At 37.6% G+C, this 15,107-nt stretch overlaps 1 protein-coding gene across 8 annotated transcripts in view; it reads right to left on the bottom strand.

The window, feature by feature from the left end:
* LOC120535065 (diacylglycerol kinase delta-like) overlaps positions 1-15,107 on the bottom strand; it is a 135,936-nt gene that overhangs the window by 19,807 nt on the left and 101,022 nt on the right. For all 8 annotated transcript variants that reach the window (XM_039762600.1, XM_039762619.1, XM_039762610.1 and 5 more), the window contains 5 exons: positions 9,515-9,611; positions 5,701-5,811; positions 4,772-4,868; positions 3,221-3,328; positions 2,945-3,058 (listed from right to left, as the gene is read on the bottom strand). In XM_039762600.1, the coding sequence (XP_039618534.1) occupies positions 2,945-3,058; positions 3,221-3,328; positions 4,772-4,868; positions 5,701-5,811; positions 9,515-9,611 (527 nt within the window). The remainder of the gene's footprint in view (positions 1-2,944; positions 3,059-3,220; positions 3,329-4,771; positions 4,869-5,700; positions 5,812-9,514; positions 9,612-15,107) is intronic.

The raw sequence follows: 15,107 nt of genomic DNA, 5'->3' as shown, positions 1-15,107 counted from the left end.
TAGGTTTTGTTTTTTTCTCCAGCTTAACTGGATTTTTTTTCCAGTCCTGCCAGGCATCTGACTTTATTACTTATCTTTAGAGACTGACATTATGATATTGTATAAAAGGATGCTACCCTTCTACTAGTATATATCTGTTTTATAAAATCATTATCAAATTTATTTATTTTTTCCCTTTGATATTTATTCATAATATTCTTCCCTAATCTATTTGTATTTTTCTTTTCTTGTAACTGTCTCATTAACATCCTGTAAAACACATAAAGCTACACTCTTTGTACTAAAATGTGCTATAAAAATAAATGATGTTATTATTCTGATACACCAGAATAAAAAAAATGGTACTGTTTACTGAGGCCATTTGACTTACAAAACTTTACTTGACAAAGCCAGTTAACACAACTAGTAAAGGAGGATGTGGAGGGGCAGGCACCTCATCAAGGGTGGTTGGTAGCACCTTTTTCAGATATGAGACTATAGCAGAAGCGCAGAAGGAGACTGCCTACCGGGACAAGGTGTTCCTCCAGTACACTGGGTGGCAGCATCCCTATGACATGGCTCCCATTTTGGACACATGCAGGGCCACATGGAAACTGGAGTTCTGGTGGGCATCCTTGTTGGAGTCCTGAGGTGCCTCTAGAGGAAAATGCTGGGTACAGGCTCCCCCTTTGCCAAGAGGTTCTGCATGACCCAAAAGTACTTCTGGGAGAGCATATTGTTACATTGGAAGTACTCCAGGTGGTTCTAAAATCGGTATACAATCGACCCTTGATATACGACCGGCCTGACATGCAAACAACTTGATTTACGACCAAAATTTTTGTTTTGATTTACAACCAACACCTTGCGTTACAACCCAAATGCGGTCACATGTATCCACTTGTGCAATTGTAAACAAACAGCCAAGAGCGTTCATAAGCGTCAGTCAGAGCCCAGATACATGTGCTTGTGGACGTAATTTCGGTCAGTGCAGTGATTTATCTATATATATAATTCACTAAGACCATAGCAAGCAAGACGCATAATTGCTAAGGAAGGAAGAGACGGTAACAAAGGTAAAGAAAGCGATTGTTAAGGGATGTTAGCTAGTGGGCTGGCGTGGCACGTGATGATGTCATCAGGCCGAGTCAGCACCGGCTTGCTTTGGAGTGTATTATTACAGCAGTTCACAACACGACCAGCCTTGAACTGAGTGCTCGACTACTGTCATTATTAACTTGAGAAACAGTGATCACAATCGAAACGAAGAAGGAAATTGTGCGGAAATATGAGAGTGGTGTTCGTATGACCGATCTCCCTAATATGTACAGCATGTCGAAATCCACCATCTCGACAATTTTATAAAGAAAAGATTTGCATAAGGAGGCTCCTTCTAAACAATAACCACCTTCCGTTTCATTCTCCTCCTCTTCACTTCCTGCAGCCCAAAGATGTCAAATTAAATGGTGAGTACAGTATGAAATTGTTGTTTCTGGTACGCTAGGCACTTTTTATAACTTTTTGGTTAGTACATTAGGAAAATTATTGGTGTTTTGGTAAATTATGCACATCATACAACCCTTTTTTATTATGAAAAGGTTAAGTAAGTGTTGCTGTGGAAGGTTCGGAGCGCATTATGGGTATTTCCATTATTTCCTATGGGAACTTAAGTTACAACCAGCCCTCGCGAACGAATTGAGTTTGTAAGTCAAGGGTCCACTGTATGTGTAAGTCCTTAACAACAAGATCAATAACATGCTTTGCTTTAACTTCATAAACTGCACACTGAATGAATCATTGAAAAGGGAATAGCAAAAGTATAAAAATAATAAAAAAAAAAAACCCTTGCATTAACCAACATACTGACATGATAAAATAATTTAGAAAGCACTCTGGTGCAGATCACAATTATTTTTATTTTTTTTTTGCTATGCAACAGACCTAAGATCACAGGTGAGGTGTTGGATTGGTTTGGTACTTTTATTAAGTATGCCTATGACGTTTTATTACACCATGTATTAAAATACGCCTATGAGATAAAGAGCAGTGCTAACCACCATGCCATTACATGTAATGTGTAGGTTTGATTTTCATGTTGCATCTTATAATTGTATGTGTTAAAGTTGGCACTTTGAAACAGTGGCAAAGGACATGAAAAGGCAGAGTTTGGTCCTGTGTTCTGTCTACAGCAATGGCGGTAGGAGTTAGAAACACCTTGTACCTCAATCCATGTTAATAGCAGATATACTTATAGGAGGAGGAGAAGGAGGAGTTGGGAGCATGCGCTATAGAACAAAACAATAGTTTTTTAAATTTTACAGCCTATGCAACATTAATAACATTTTTTGCCAAACTTCAGAATAACCACTTTCATCCTGGATTATAATTATTTCAGCACTAATGGTTTTGTGTTAATGTTATAATTATACATTTATTGCCATGTACAGTGGAAGCAGGAGTTATGTCGTGATTAGGGTTTATGTATATTCATAAAATAGGTAATGTACTCTCATTGTGAACAATTAATACTTTTATTTGTGTAAATTCCTTGTTCAGTCTGAAACATTTATAAAAATACAGTATATCAAAAAAGTCAGAATTCTTATACAGCATACGTATATGCTGTTCTGGCTACTCCTATTTCTTTTTAACCATAGGCAATGCTAATTGCTGTTTGGCTGTTTTTTCCCCTACAATGTATTTGTTCTACAGTGGGCAGATCTGAAAGGGGGGTAAAAACAAACAAAAATGGAAAGCTGAACACATGGAGCTTAACTTCTTTATAATGTATAGGGTAATTAAATTTAAACATTAACATGATGACAAATCATGATCTTGACATAAATTCTGTTAATCCTACAGCCCTACTGTAACAGAGAAATTAATTTAGGTTAAATTATAGTTATTTGGATCTGCAGTTGTACCAATAAAGCTGCCACTTCTGGACCAGAAAAGTCTGCCTTACCTGAGCAATGCGGTGGTGCTGAAGATTGATCACCCTTGACACTGCCATCTGCATACTGCCAAAGACTGCTACCACCTCCAAAATCTTATCATCAAATGAGGGTGCTGTAAAGTTCTAGACAAATACATGAACCTTGGTTACCATTTTTTCCTTTTCACCTGTCTATACCATCTTTCTCTGAGCTCACTACTCCACCATACCCAGCAGTACTTGCAAGTAAAAAAAAAGACCAAATGGACAGATTTAAAACAAAGGTATTCTCCAAGTGGAACTCACATCATCTTCCTTGGTCCCTCCCCAGAAATTGGTCCCTCCTGCATAGCTGGGGATATTCAGTACTGCAATGCCCTGCAGGCTGGGCAAGGGAATGAGTCGGCCATCACACTAGAAGGAAAAGAGCCAAAATAAATTTGATGAATTGGAAATGTTTTAGTTTTACTATTCGTCTTCTTCACTCCGAGTATCTTCTGGATTTAGTTTTGAAGACATTTTCCCTTAGTTTCCAAATTTGTTCTTGTTCCATACGCAATTCAAACAATTCAACTGTAGTGATGCCGTCAAGAAACCTGAATTAGATCCCCTGCTCAAGATGAAAGAGGTTTAACTCACTTATCTGTTTAAGAGCAGGGCAGGCTCTTTAGTTCAGTTTATGTGCAGGAGTATTCTTTGCTAGCAAGTCTGTACATTTTACCGACATGGCAGAGGAGAATGGCAGAACACAGAAGAGGTCACGAGTTGAATGGAAGAAAATTTTACTGTATGTGAAGACCAGCAAATCCTTTCTGCCACATTGATGCAGTGTGTTAGGAAGTGATCCAATACAGTACCTCTCTACCATAACCTTAGCTCTGTTTTAATAAAACCAAGAACAAAAAAGTCTGAAAATTTGGAGAGAATTATATTCAATTTTCTGAAAATAAACAGAGAAAAATCCTAACAGATTAAAGAGAAAACAGAACTAATGAACTCAAACAATAGTTCAAAGCACAGAAGGACAGCGTGTGACAATACCCTCAATGGCCAAAGTTAAGTGGTGACTGATCACGTTAAAATAGACAGAATAAAGGGAGCATTGCACCTCATGGCTCTACAAGTGACCACTTATTTAGAAGGGTTTGCAGAAAGGCTCCAGATCCTGAGCAAGTTTGTGGCCAAGGCCATATAAGTAATGTTGTGTTCCATCTCAGAAGTTTGGTATTGAAGTTGTCGAGTGATGTTGCACAAAAGTTGACTGCGTTTCAGTAAAAATTTGTAAAAACCAATATGGACACATCCAGGAAAACCTTTTTTTGTGCCTGCTACACTGGAACAAATAGCAGTTGATAACAATGCATTACACAGTATCTTGCTTATCCAAACACTGCAGCAACATGTCCACTGATAGAAGTTGGACAGTAGTATGTGTGAGAAACAAATAAACAGAAGGGCTCATAAACGGTATAATGCTACAGCTTTCACTCAAGTTTACTGTGCACATCACCATTTTGGATTAACGTCATGAGCTGAATTTGGACAAACGCTGGCGGACATTTTGACTTTCCACTTCAAATGGAATGAAGCATAAAACTTAAGTTCTGATTTCAACTCCTAGATCAAGTCTTGAAGTCTATAAAACAGGTCAGTGGATGGCTCTGTATCTTAGAACAAGACCTTCACTTTCAGAAACTGTTGCATGATACAAGAGCACGATACAAGGCTTGCAGGTGGCATTTAAGAAAGCTTTCTGGCAGAAAAACTAAATTTATGAAAACACTTCTGCAATTTTAATGGCTCATTATAGCCAATAAGGGCAGCAAGGTTTTATTAGGTAAACAAATCAACACTCACCTCTAGCAGCACTTTCTGCTCCAGGTTTTTGTACGTCCTGTGAAGTAGCTCTTTGGTTCCAAGCACACCGTACCACATCATGTTCTTTGTGCGACTTCTGAAGGGAACAGGAAATTAGGGGGAAAAAAAATCATCTCTAAAATATCTTAATGAGGGTTTCACCTCTAAAGAGGCTCATTAACGCATGTTCTGGTCAAAACTGTTGTAATGGGAGACACTTTCTGAATAAGATTGGTGAGCTCTTTTTGGGCTGAATCCCCTGTTCTATTCAAAATTGTTTTAAAGTCCTAACTATCTTGAATATCTCTGTAGGTTACATGGGAGCAGGAACATATTTAAATCTTTAAAGGTGCAATTTCTGTAGGAGCACTGAAGAACGGTGACAGTGTCAATAATATCACGTCAAGAGCATGTTCAAGCATATTCATATTTTTTACTCTTCAATACCTATGAGAGGTGATCAAAACGTTATAAGCCTGCACCTGAGAGGGGTAGTCTCTGGTGCCGATTTTGCGGCCAGCATTTATCTAAAATGCCCCAGATATGTGAGTAACAAGTTTCTAGCAGGGTGGTGCAAATTGTGAGCTTATAGTGACTTGTAAGACCCTATGTCAAATGTTAACTTTAGTCTTTTCCGATTTCTCTTGCATACAATGACTTCAAGGTGGATCATTAACTGCTCAACAACAGTTGCTAATCTGCGTGGGTCATGAAGTGATAAAAAGCAAGACTGAGAAAATTCACTGTGATCTTGGCATTTCTGCATACCCTTGTATTTAAAGGCAATCTGAAATGGCATTTATTGACAGATGACTCAGTAATGGCTTCTCATCCCAGGAGCACTACAGACAAACACCAAGCAGAAAAGGGTTTGTTGGACCTTGAATTCAACTCAATTGCACTTACATTCACAGATCATATCCCCTTACCTGCACTTCTCTGGGTGCTCATCTCGCTTGTTGTTGAAGTCAAGAGAGATTTTTGCATCCAGTCCGATGCCAAAATAGTTGTTCATGACACACTTCTCAGTATAACAGTCACTGGAAAACAATGCAGCAATGGGTCAGAAGACTTTAGTTTAACTGTGCAACGTTCAACAACACAGAGGTAGCAACTGGATCCTAGGTACTGGGCAACGTAACATTAAACAAATGACATGCATGCTGTGGCTGACCTGCTGTGTTTATACAACACTTCTGCAAAGACCTACAATTGTCTAATGAAAAATGCAGGAATAAGTCAATGCCACATAACGTCCTGCATGTGCTGCAATGATGTCAACTTCCACATGTAGAGTAGCCAAAGTTCACCTTTGGATGAATTGCTCAGACCACACATTACTGTAGGCCATGAAGCCCTCCACTAAAACTTACAATAGAGTTGTAGATTAGAGTACAACCCTCTACTGCTTCTATCTATCCTCCATTAGCTCTCAGTGTATGTTTTTACCAAATTCATATTCTTCCTTTTTGAAATCTTTGACTTCAAGACTTGTGTATCTACTCATCTAGCCAGACATCATCGGGGTTTCTTTTATAACTGAACTCTGCATTCCTTTTTAGCACATACTAGAAAACCATGTAGAATCTCCTTTAACAGTAGAAGCTGATACTTTCTGTCATATTTCACTTGACATGTTGACTGGACTGTCAAAGACACCAAGAACTTTCTGCATCAAACTGCTTCACAGCAACAATAAGGATAACCTTTTTTTTACAATATATTGTTCTAATCTATTTCATTTCAAAGAAGGATTAGTTTGTCATTGTAATTGTGGTTATACCAGGGACTTTCTTTTGCCAGTTGCTCTATGTTTGGCTTATTTTTCAAAAGTAAAAAGACAATAAAAGAATAAAAGTCATTATGCACTGTGTATCTGTTCATCTATCCATACACCACCTAAACCAGTTTTCAAGTTTAGAATTATTGGGATTTGGTGTCTACTCTGGCAGAAATGGGTACAAGGAGGGAACCTGCCCCACAGAGGATTCCAGGCAATGGGCATAATGGCAAGACCCAAAGCTGGGTATGGCAGTCTAATGAATGGCTATATTTCAGTAAGCATAAAATTTTGATATAACAGAATAATTACTACAAGAATGCCAGATGCTGTTTCCTTTACATTCAACTTGTCAAAGGAGCAGTATGAGCTGCAAAATGTTAATTTCAAACTCCATAATGTCCAGTATGCCCCATAACCTTATCCATTTATTGTTTAGTGACTGAAATGCTGGAAAATGTTTACTTATTGGGACCTATGTATTCCCTTTAATATGAAATGTGCATTTCTTTTGACTGGTTATAAAACTGAGTTTATACAACCTGCAATGAATTTAAAAAGGAGGTCACTAAACTACATACGTAATTATATCATGTTAATACATTCTTCATTATCATGGCACCTGAGAGTGGCAACATGTTACACGTTAATTGGACAGGCAAGTAGGACTTTCACTTTAATTTCAGTAGGTCAATTTAAAGTCAACAAGTAACCTATCACCTGTATTTGGGATGTAGGTGGAAATCCACAAAGGCATGGGGACAACATGGAGGGACCACACTAAAAGAGACTGGGCAGAGATTCAAGACTTGAGAAAGTAATATTTATCTGAGCACTGATAATCACTTTTTTGTTGAGATTCATAGTGTTCTTTAACTATAATTAAAATACAGTAATTAAGTAACAGAGAATTGTTTATCATCATATTATATAATAACAATAAAGCACACATTCTTATTCTTAAACCTGCTTGGGCAATTTTAGCATCTTGGGAGGCTGACCCAATCCTGGCAGTACTGGGTGCCAGATAGGAACCAGTACATCACAGGGCCCACTCATACCACAGGTCTTTGAGAGCGTGAGAAGAAAAGCTACAGAGTCACAGAAATAAAGTGCAGACTCCACATGGATAAAGGATAGAAGCTGAACCTGATACTGGATCCATGAAGTGACAGTAGTAATCACTGCCAACAGTGCCATCAATAAGAATATTTTACCCAAAAGTTATTAAAGCGGTTGAGTATCCATAATCTCAAAATTCCAAACTTTTTCAACTATGACATGACATCACAAGTGGAAAATTTTACTTGGGGTCTCTTTTATAAAAGTTTGCTTGTGAGCAAAAACAAAAATGAGTGTGGCAAAGACCCTGAAAAGTATGTACAGCAAAAAAAAAAAAAAAAGAAATCTGAATTATAATACTTGGCGTATTTACATTTCTGCATGATTTACCTTTATTAATATCAATCCTCTTGTAAACAGGTCTTCTGTGAAGCGTAGGCACATGATTGGCGATCTGGGGGTTGGGGTATCCAGTGAAGCATCAAGAATCACCAAGAGAACGCCCTCCATGAAGTATTGAAATACATTCGACAAGCTTTGTCCCCCATGAAGCAAAATGATAACACTGTCACTGCAGTTCAAATGCACAGTGCAGCACAGCACTGTTGAAACTGCTGCATTGATGCACACCTTAGAAGAAGCATAGACTGTAGTGCCTCTCCTATGCATTCTGAGAATTAATAGAATGTCACAGCTTATGGTTAACAAAAGCAGCTTCATTCCAGTTAGGTGCCCTTATTACTAGAGCATTTCAGTAATTTTCTCCATTTAAGTCAGGAAAATTACACTGCTGAAAACTGCCTTTGTATGTTGGCAAAACATGTTACGTTTTACGTGTGTACACCCACACCATACAAAAACTGAACATAGTGCCTCAGTCAGGTGGTTAATGGCTCCCTGCACAACGGACATTAAGGAGTGAAATTTGACTGAGATATTCTTGACCTGTCGGCCAGTTCCCTGAGAAGTGACAATAAGTAGCTGATGAAAACTGACAGATAACCAAAAATGATGAGTGCAATTGTCTTTGTAAAAGGGATGTTTTGTCACGTCAACAGACAAGTCTGCTATTACTATAATACGTAACAGCACCAAGATGGGATAAAGAATGTGATGGCACAAGCTGGCTATAGAAATGGCAGCGGGAGAAATTAGTGGGGTTTAAGCAGCCAGCAGTCAAAGCAATGAATGCAGAGACTCACCAAGAGAGGAATGACACAGAAGGAGGGGGTGGTGAAAGGAAAACTAGGAGTGTAATAGCATGGGTGAGTAAACGTCATGAGTGTGAGAGGATGGAGAGAGACAGAGAGAGAGAGTCTCGGTTTTAGTTTGTCCTGTAGAACAGCCTTTCCAACAAACCATGCCAATGCAGCTCATTGAAGGCATTCCCCATGGCCAGAACAGTGAGGAAGATGGTACAGAGTTCAGTTTGTTATTTCAGTTGTGTTCCTCACCAGCCTCACCTCCCACCCTAATAAACTGTTTTTTTTAAACTGCACTGTCTAACTCAGGAACTGCAAATGAAGTTACAATAATAAATGATCAAGGATGTCCCACGATATTTCATTATGTATATGCAAATATTCCAAAATATCTAAAATGCTTCTGGTCTCTGGCATTTCAGAATAGGGTAACTCAACCTGTATAATTTTTTATGACTGTTACACAGTCTTATGTCTGGGTTTTGGAAATCTTCTGGCAGCACCACATAGAAACTTCTACTTGGCACCAAAGTAGAGCCTGAGTTAGGCCTGTCCTGTTTTATCTTCTGTATGACTAACTTCTGCTCACCCGAGGGCACAGGTTATGGATGTTTGAAACAGCAAACGTAACAATGAATAAAAGCACAATTTAATGCACCAGATGGCAAAAGCCAGTCTTCAGATTCTGGAAGTACTTACAGGCTGTCTGGATCATAGTTAAAGGGTTCTGCGTTCACCAATAAGCGGCTGATGACCGAGTTTCCTGGTAGTGAGCCTGAGTGGCCAGGACGTAAACCTGTAAGACACAAGGAGCAGCTCACAGCTTGGGAATATCAGTTTACAAAAGAGATAGTGACACACTCCAAAAAATAGCAATCTAGTGAATATGGTAACAGAGCTGAAATGTTACTTTCATTGCAGTTTAGAGTCATAGAGGTAGGTTGCAGAATCAGGCATAAGGCAGAAACCATTCCTGGATCAGGCACCAATCCATTATATAACACAATAATGCGCACACACTCACTCACTCACTCACTGGGGGCCAATTTAGAATGTCCAGTTAAATTAACACATATATCAATTGTTGGAGAAAAAGACATGGCATACACCAGGTGATAAGCAGAGTCCACAGGATTTGGGTGCCAATCTTGGCTAGCTGGCCAGAGACCATTCAGGTCCTTAACCACTGGCTGTTTCATACCCCACCTACTATTCTTCAGTTATTCTTTTAAAATCACACTACTGGGACATCTCAACACTTGATTCATGAAGCAAAATCCAAACCAGCGGATAGCCAACCAAGAAAGAGCATAATGACACACAGAATTAAAACAAATCAGATCCTCCGAGGCCAGACAGTGCTGGCTCTACCATTTTTGCTATTCTAGGCGTAGTTGTAAATGGTGCTTCCAAACCTTTTTTTTTATTATTGTTATATGCATTATTATCTCAAAGAGCTTTGTTTTCCCTTGGTATTACAATCTTGTTGATATACACATTTAGAGGAGATCCCCTGCATTTTGTACCGAGTCTGAGTTTTTTAAGTCTGGGTCTGTACTAGGTGCCTAGTTAACCTAAATGACAGTGCTGGCCCTGCCACCAGGGGTGCCCATACAAGTAAGCAGATTCAAATAAAAATCAGTTCAACAACATTTTTGCAGATTAAAATGCTATTTGAGAAACATTTGCTCAATGGGAACTAAAGCGGTTTTGGGTATCAGCGTTAAACTAAACATACAATCTGATTTTTGCCTTTTTATTGAAACCTTACTTAGCAGATCAGACAGTAAAACCTAAATCGTGACAGCAGTGGTTGAGAAGGTGTTCTTGAAATAATTTTATGAATGTATCAATGTAATGAACTGTATAGTGCTTCTAAAAACTTTCACATCCTTGGAGTTTATCATAAAAGATTTTTTTAAAAATATAAAAGATATTTAAACAAAATCTAGAATAAGTAGGCTACTAATTTATAAATCACATGAGCCATATTCACTGTGACTGAATTTGTCAGCTTTTCATTTGACATAACTATACATTTTTTAGGTTCTTGTATTCTAATTTAAACTTAACAAACAAGGGGAGACCACTCAGTTCATCAAGCTTTTTTGATTGACTGATAGCTAAGTCGTCCCAATTCTCCCACCCAGATACTTGTTAAAAAGGTTTCTGCTTCAATTACATTTCTCGGTAGTTTGTTTCAGATTATTTTCTGCCATGAGAAAACATATAGTGGTAAGCCACTAGGACAAGAATGTGGAACCAGAAGATAAACACAAATTGTAAGAGAACCAGAATGATGAGAAAACCTGGAATTTTCTTCATATCATAAACTAGAATTCAAAGCTGAAATGACAATGGCAAAACTTTGATGTACCTACAATTCTGCTATATAGCTTTTGACGCATAAAAGGTTTGGTAGCAATCTGTCATTTTGGATACCGCTACGACTTTTGTTTTTTCACATCGTGTGACTTCCAGGAATAGGACATTATGTCCTAGCAACTAAACTTCAAAACAGTGATGGATGCTAGAAAACAAATTAACTGTAAAACAATTCATAATTGCTCCAAAGAGGAGATGATAGCCAAATAAAGTTACCATTAGACTGTCTGGAGTAAATAACCTCCGAAAATCTTAGTTGAGTCCAAGGAAAAATTATTGCAAAAGAAAAAAAAAAAATCTGTTTCCTAATTGACTTATTGTAATATTAACAGGTAATTTAAAAATTTACATATATGCATAAACCTTCAGCAAACATTTTATATAGCTTTTAAACTCAGTAAGGTTTTACCGTGTTTTAAAATGTCAAGACTGCTATCACTGTCATGCACTGTTCTGGTGGCACCCATTCCGACTGACACAGTTGCTTATGTACTACAAGTGTCTGTTGTCAGGCCATTGATACTCCCAAATATACTTAACCTATTAATGCCTCGTATTCCATTATTGGAACGACAGTCAGGTAATTTTATACGTTATGTATAATGTAAGAAGTGGATTTGCCTAGTGTTCCAATTTTGGAACGCCACATAAGTCAACAATGGAATGTAATACATTTTTTCTCTTCAAATTCTTGTTCCTTATATTTTTCTACGCAACATATGTGAATTTCATGCACAAACTCCTTAGGCATAAATGGGTTAATTACAGTCCTATTTCTGATGTACCTTTTGTTTGCAAAGTACATAAAAAGTAGTTATACATAGCTTTGGCCTCACCTTACTCATTGCAACTAACTTGAAAAGTTTCAATTTCATTTCTGTACCAGTAAATATGAGCAGAAACTGCATAACGTTGAGCTCTCAAGTAACAGCCTTGCTCGATTTAGATCATATTTTTTCAAATCATTTTTAGGATTTACTAAAATATGATAATAGTAATCCATCAGTATGTTCTGACGCTAGATATAAAGTCCCTCAGGGCTCATCAGTCAGCCTTGCTCGATTTAGATCATATTTTTTCAAATCATTTTTAGGATTTACTAAAATATGATAATAGTAATCCATCAGTATGTTCTGACGCTAGATATAAAGTCCCTCAGGGCTCATCACTGTTATCGTTTTGCATGCTGCAGGTTAGAAAGCAGATGGTCCATTACGTTTAGTGTTGAACAATATTTGTGGTACAGACTGCCTTCGGATGTTGCCTGTATACGTACATGAACTTCAAAAAATTGATGAATGGAGTACACTATGTATGTCACAAGAAGCAGACTTATAAGGAACTAGTTGACCGACAGATGTATTAGTTGACATTTGTACAAAACTCAAATCATTTTTATTTGACACTCTTTCATTTACAAACTAACGGCATAGTACAGTGCAGATTTACAGGTCTGGTTAAAATAGAAGAACACAAAAACTTTCATGTGACATGTATCTATGTACATATATAATATGTATCTAGAACTATACAAGAATATACCTAAATGCTTTTTATATAATTATATTTGAATGTGGTAAACTTTTAATAATGAAATAAAAAATAACCCTATTTTTATAGTGAGCAGGAAACAGGAATGAGCAGAAAGTGTTCTTGAGACAATTACTTATGAATTTGTGGCCCATTGTCCCACTGATCTTAATAAAATGGATAATTTTCTCATACTGCATCTGCATGCTGTGATAATCTCCAATAATGAGGCCTGCGAAAGTTTACTTAATTACAGATAGATTTACAATGACTTGGCTGTGAAGTGTTTGGATATGAATAAATAAATTCCTGCTATCACTTTCAGCAAATGTGCATTTTGAAAGAACATCTGGGCTTCTAGGTTTTGCGAAACTTAGCAAACTATATAAAGAAACTGTCCAGGGAGAAAGATGACACTTCATCCTTGGCAACAACCAAAGGAGTGAGTGATAGAACCTTCAATCGCATGCATCCCTAATAATGTATTTATTAGCTATGAGAAAGTGCATTATTGTTTGTCATCATAACACTCATATTGCCATTCAATTCAATTTATTTTAGGGCATGCTTAAATGTTACCAACAGGACTTCTCGACAACGGACTACTAGTGTTCAAACTGGTTTGGCTCACACTTTGTATCATTTTAAGTGACCTTCATATGGATTACATCTTAGCTGTTAATTGTGGGACGGCACGGCAGTGCTGTGGTAGTACTGCTGCCATGCAGTAAGGAGATCAGAATTCACATCCAAGGTCCTCCCTGCGTGGAGTTTGCATTTTCTCTCCTTGTCTGTGTGGGTTTCCTCCCACAGTCCAAAGACATGTGGTTGCCTTGTGATGGACTGGCACCTTGTCCAGAGTTCTTTCATACCTTGGGCCCTATGCTAGCTATGATAGGCTTCAGCAGCCCCACAACCCTGTCCAAGACAAAGTGGTTTAGAAAATGACTGAAAGACTGACTATTAATTGTGGTTGGGAATTTCAATTTAATTAACAACATGGTCGCTAACCGGGACAGAACTGAGGAACTCTGGGATGACTGGTAGAAATATATAGTTGCTTCATTTAAATGCTGTCTAATCACAACAGTTTATTCATTTTTGGCCCTAATGAGTCGTCTCGCTTACTTGTTTCAAGTTGAGATGACTGAACCTTGTTTTTTTTGTTTTTTTTTAACTGCAGTTTATGAAAGCTAGCAATTATTTCAGTTAAACTAGAAGTAATTTCTAGTGTACTGAATGTTTATAAAGCATTGACATAAATATAAATAAGTAAGAGATGAATATATAATAATTGCATTAAATTTCAGTACTTTGGCTGCTAACTTCTGGTACAAGGCATTCTGCCAGGCTGGAAGTGTAAAGACATTGATTTCATGTTGATCCTCTACAAGTTGTGTGATGCTGATGATAGTGAAGGCTCCCGTGATCTGTTTAGGTCAGCTGAAGGTGCACGTTCACTTCCATTTCTTCAGTCTCTTGTTGTCCACATGGGTGGACTTAGACTGTGCTTAGTGAGTCTGTGTCAGTTTTAGCTTTGGTAGGGTATGTGGAGTGCGTCTAGTTTGTTTGGGTTGACTGGTTTGTAAGAGTGTCTGATTTTAGGGAAATGAAGGACAGGCATATGGAGTTGAAGAATTGTTGGCCATCTCTTTATTTTCATTAACTCAATACTGATGCCATGAAATACTTTAAATCTTGGAATAAAATATTTTAGAATGCAAAAGTAACTTTTCAAAATACATCTTTGCTGCATGTGACATGTGGTTATTGCATACCAGAACACTACAAAGCTAATCTTATTTCTGTCCGTAATTAACTAAGCCACCAGAATTCACATTATTGGAAATGGGTTATTTGAAAATTATTCATTTTATTAATATCAGTAGGAAATTGGGCTGCATGCTTGAGAAGTCACAAGACCAAAGTTTATTCTCCCTTCCTCCTACCTCCTGTTCAATATAAAAGCAGATCAACAATATCTGTGTATTGATTAAAAGCTAAGAACATTAACAATCTGATTTGTTTCAAAAGGTTTATAATTGTGAAGTTATGTACTTTAATACATTTTGGACTGTCATGGCGCGGGACAGCAGTGAGGTTTTGTACTGTACTCATGTGTACGGGGCAAAAACACTGCTACTGCTTCCAAGTGCATAAAAGTAAGGAAAAGAAACCAAGAGGGGTCAAAAATATGGAACTGCCTATATACAGTAAAGTTCAAATTTAAAACGAAGGCAGTTTGGTACTTCTAAAAGGTAATTGTCAGTCACCCCATTATTTGTTGCACAATTTCCAGATCATTTTTTAAAGAACTTGTTAGAGCGGAAGGAATCAGGAAAAGCTTTTTGTCACATGGCAACACAGGACAGAGAAG

This window comes from Polypterus senegalus, chromosome 1 (genome assembly GCF_016835505.1).
Source record: "Polypterus senegalus isolate Bchr_013 chromosome 1, ASM1683550v1, whole genome shotgun sequence".
NCBI classification, from domain to species: domain Eukaryota; kingdom Metazoa; phylum Chordata; class Cladistia; order Polypteriformes; family Polypteridae; genus Polypterus; species Polypterus senegalus.
Note: the sequence above shows the minus strand (reverse complement) of the source record. Positions and strands in the feature narration are given on the sequence as shown.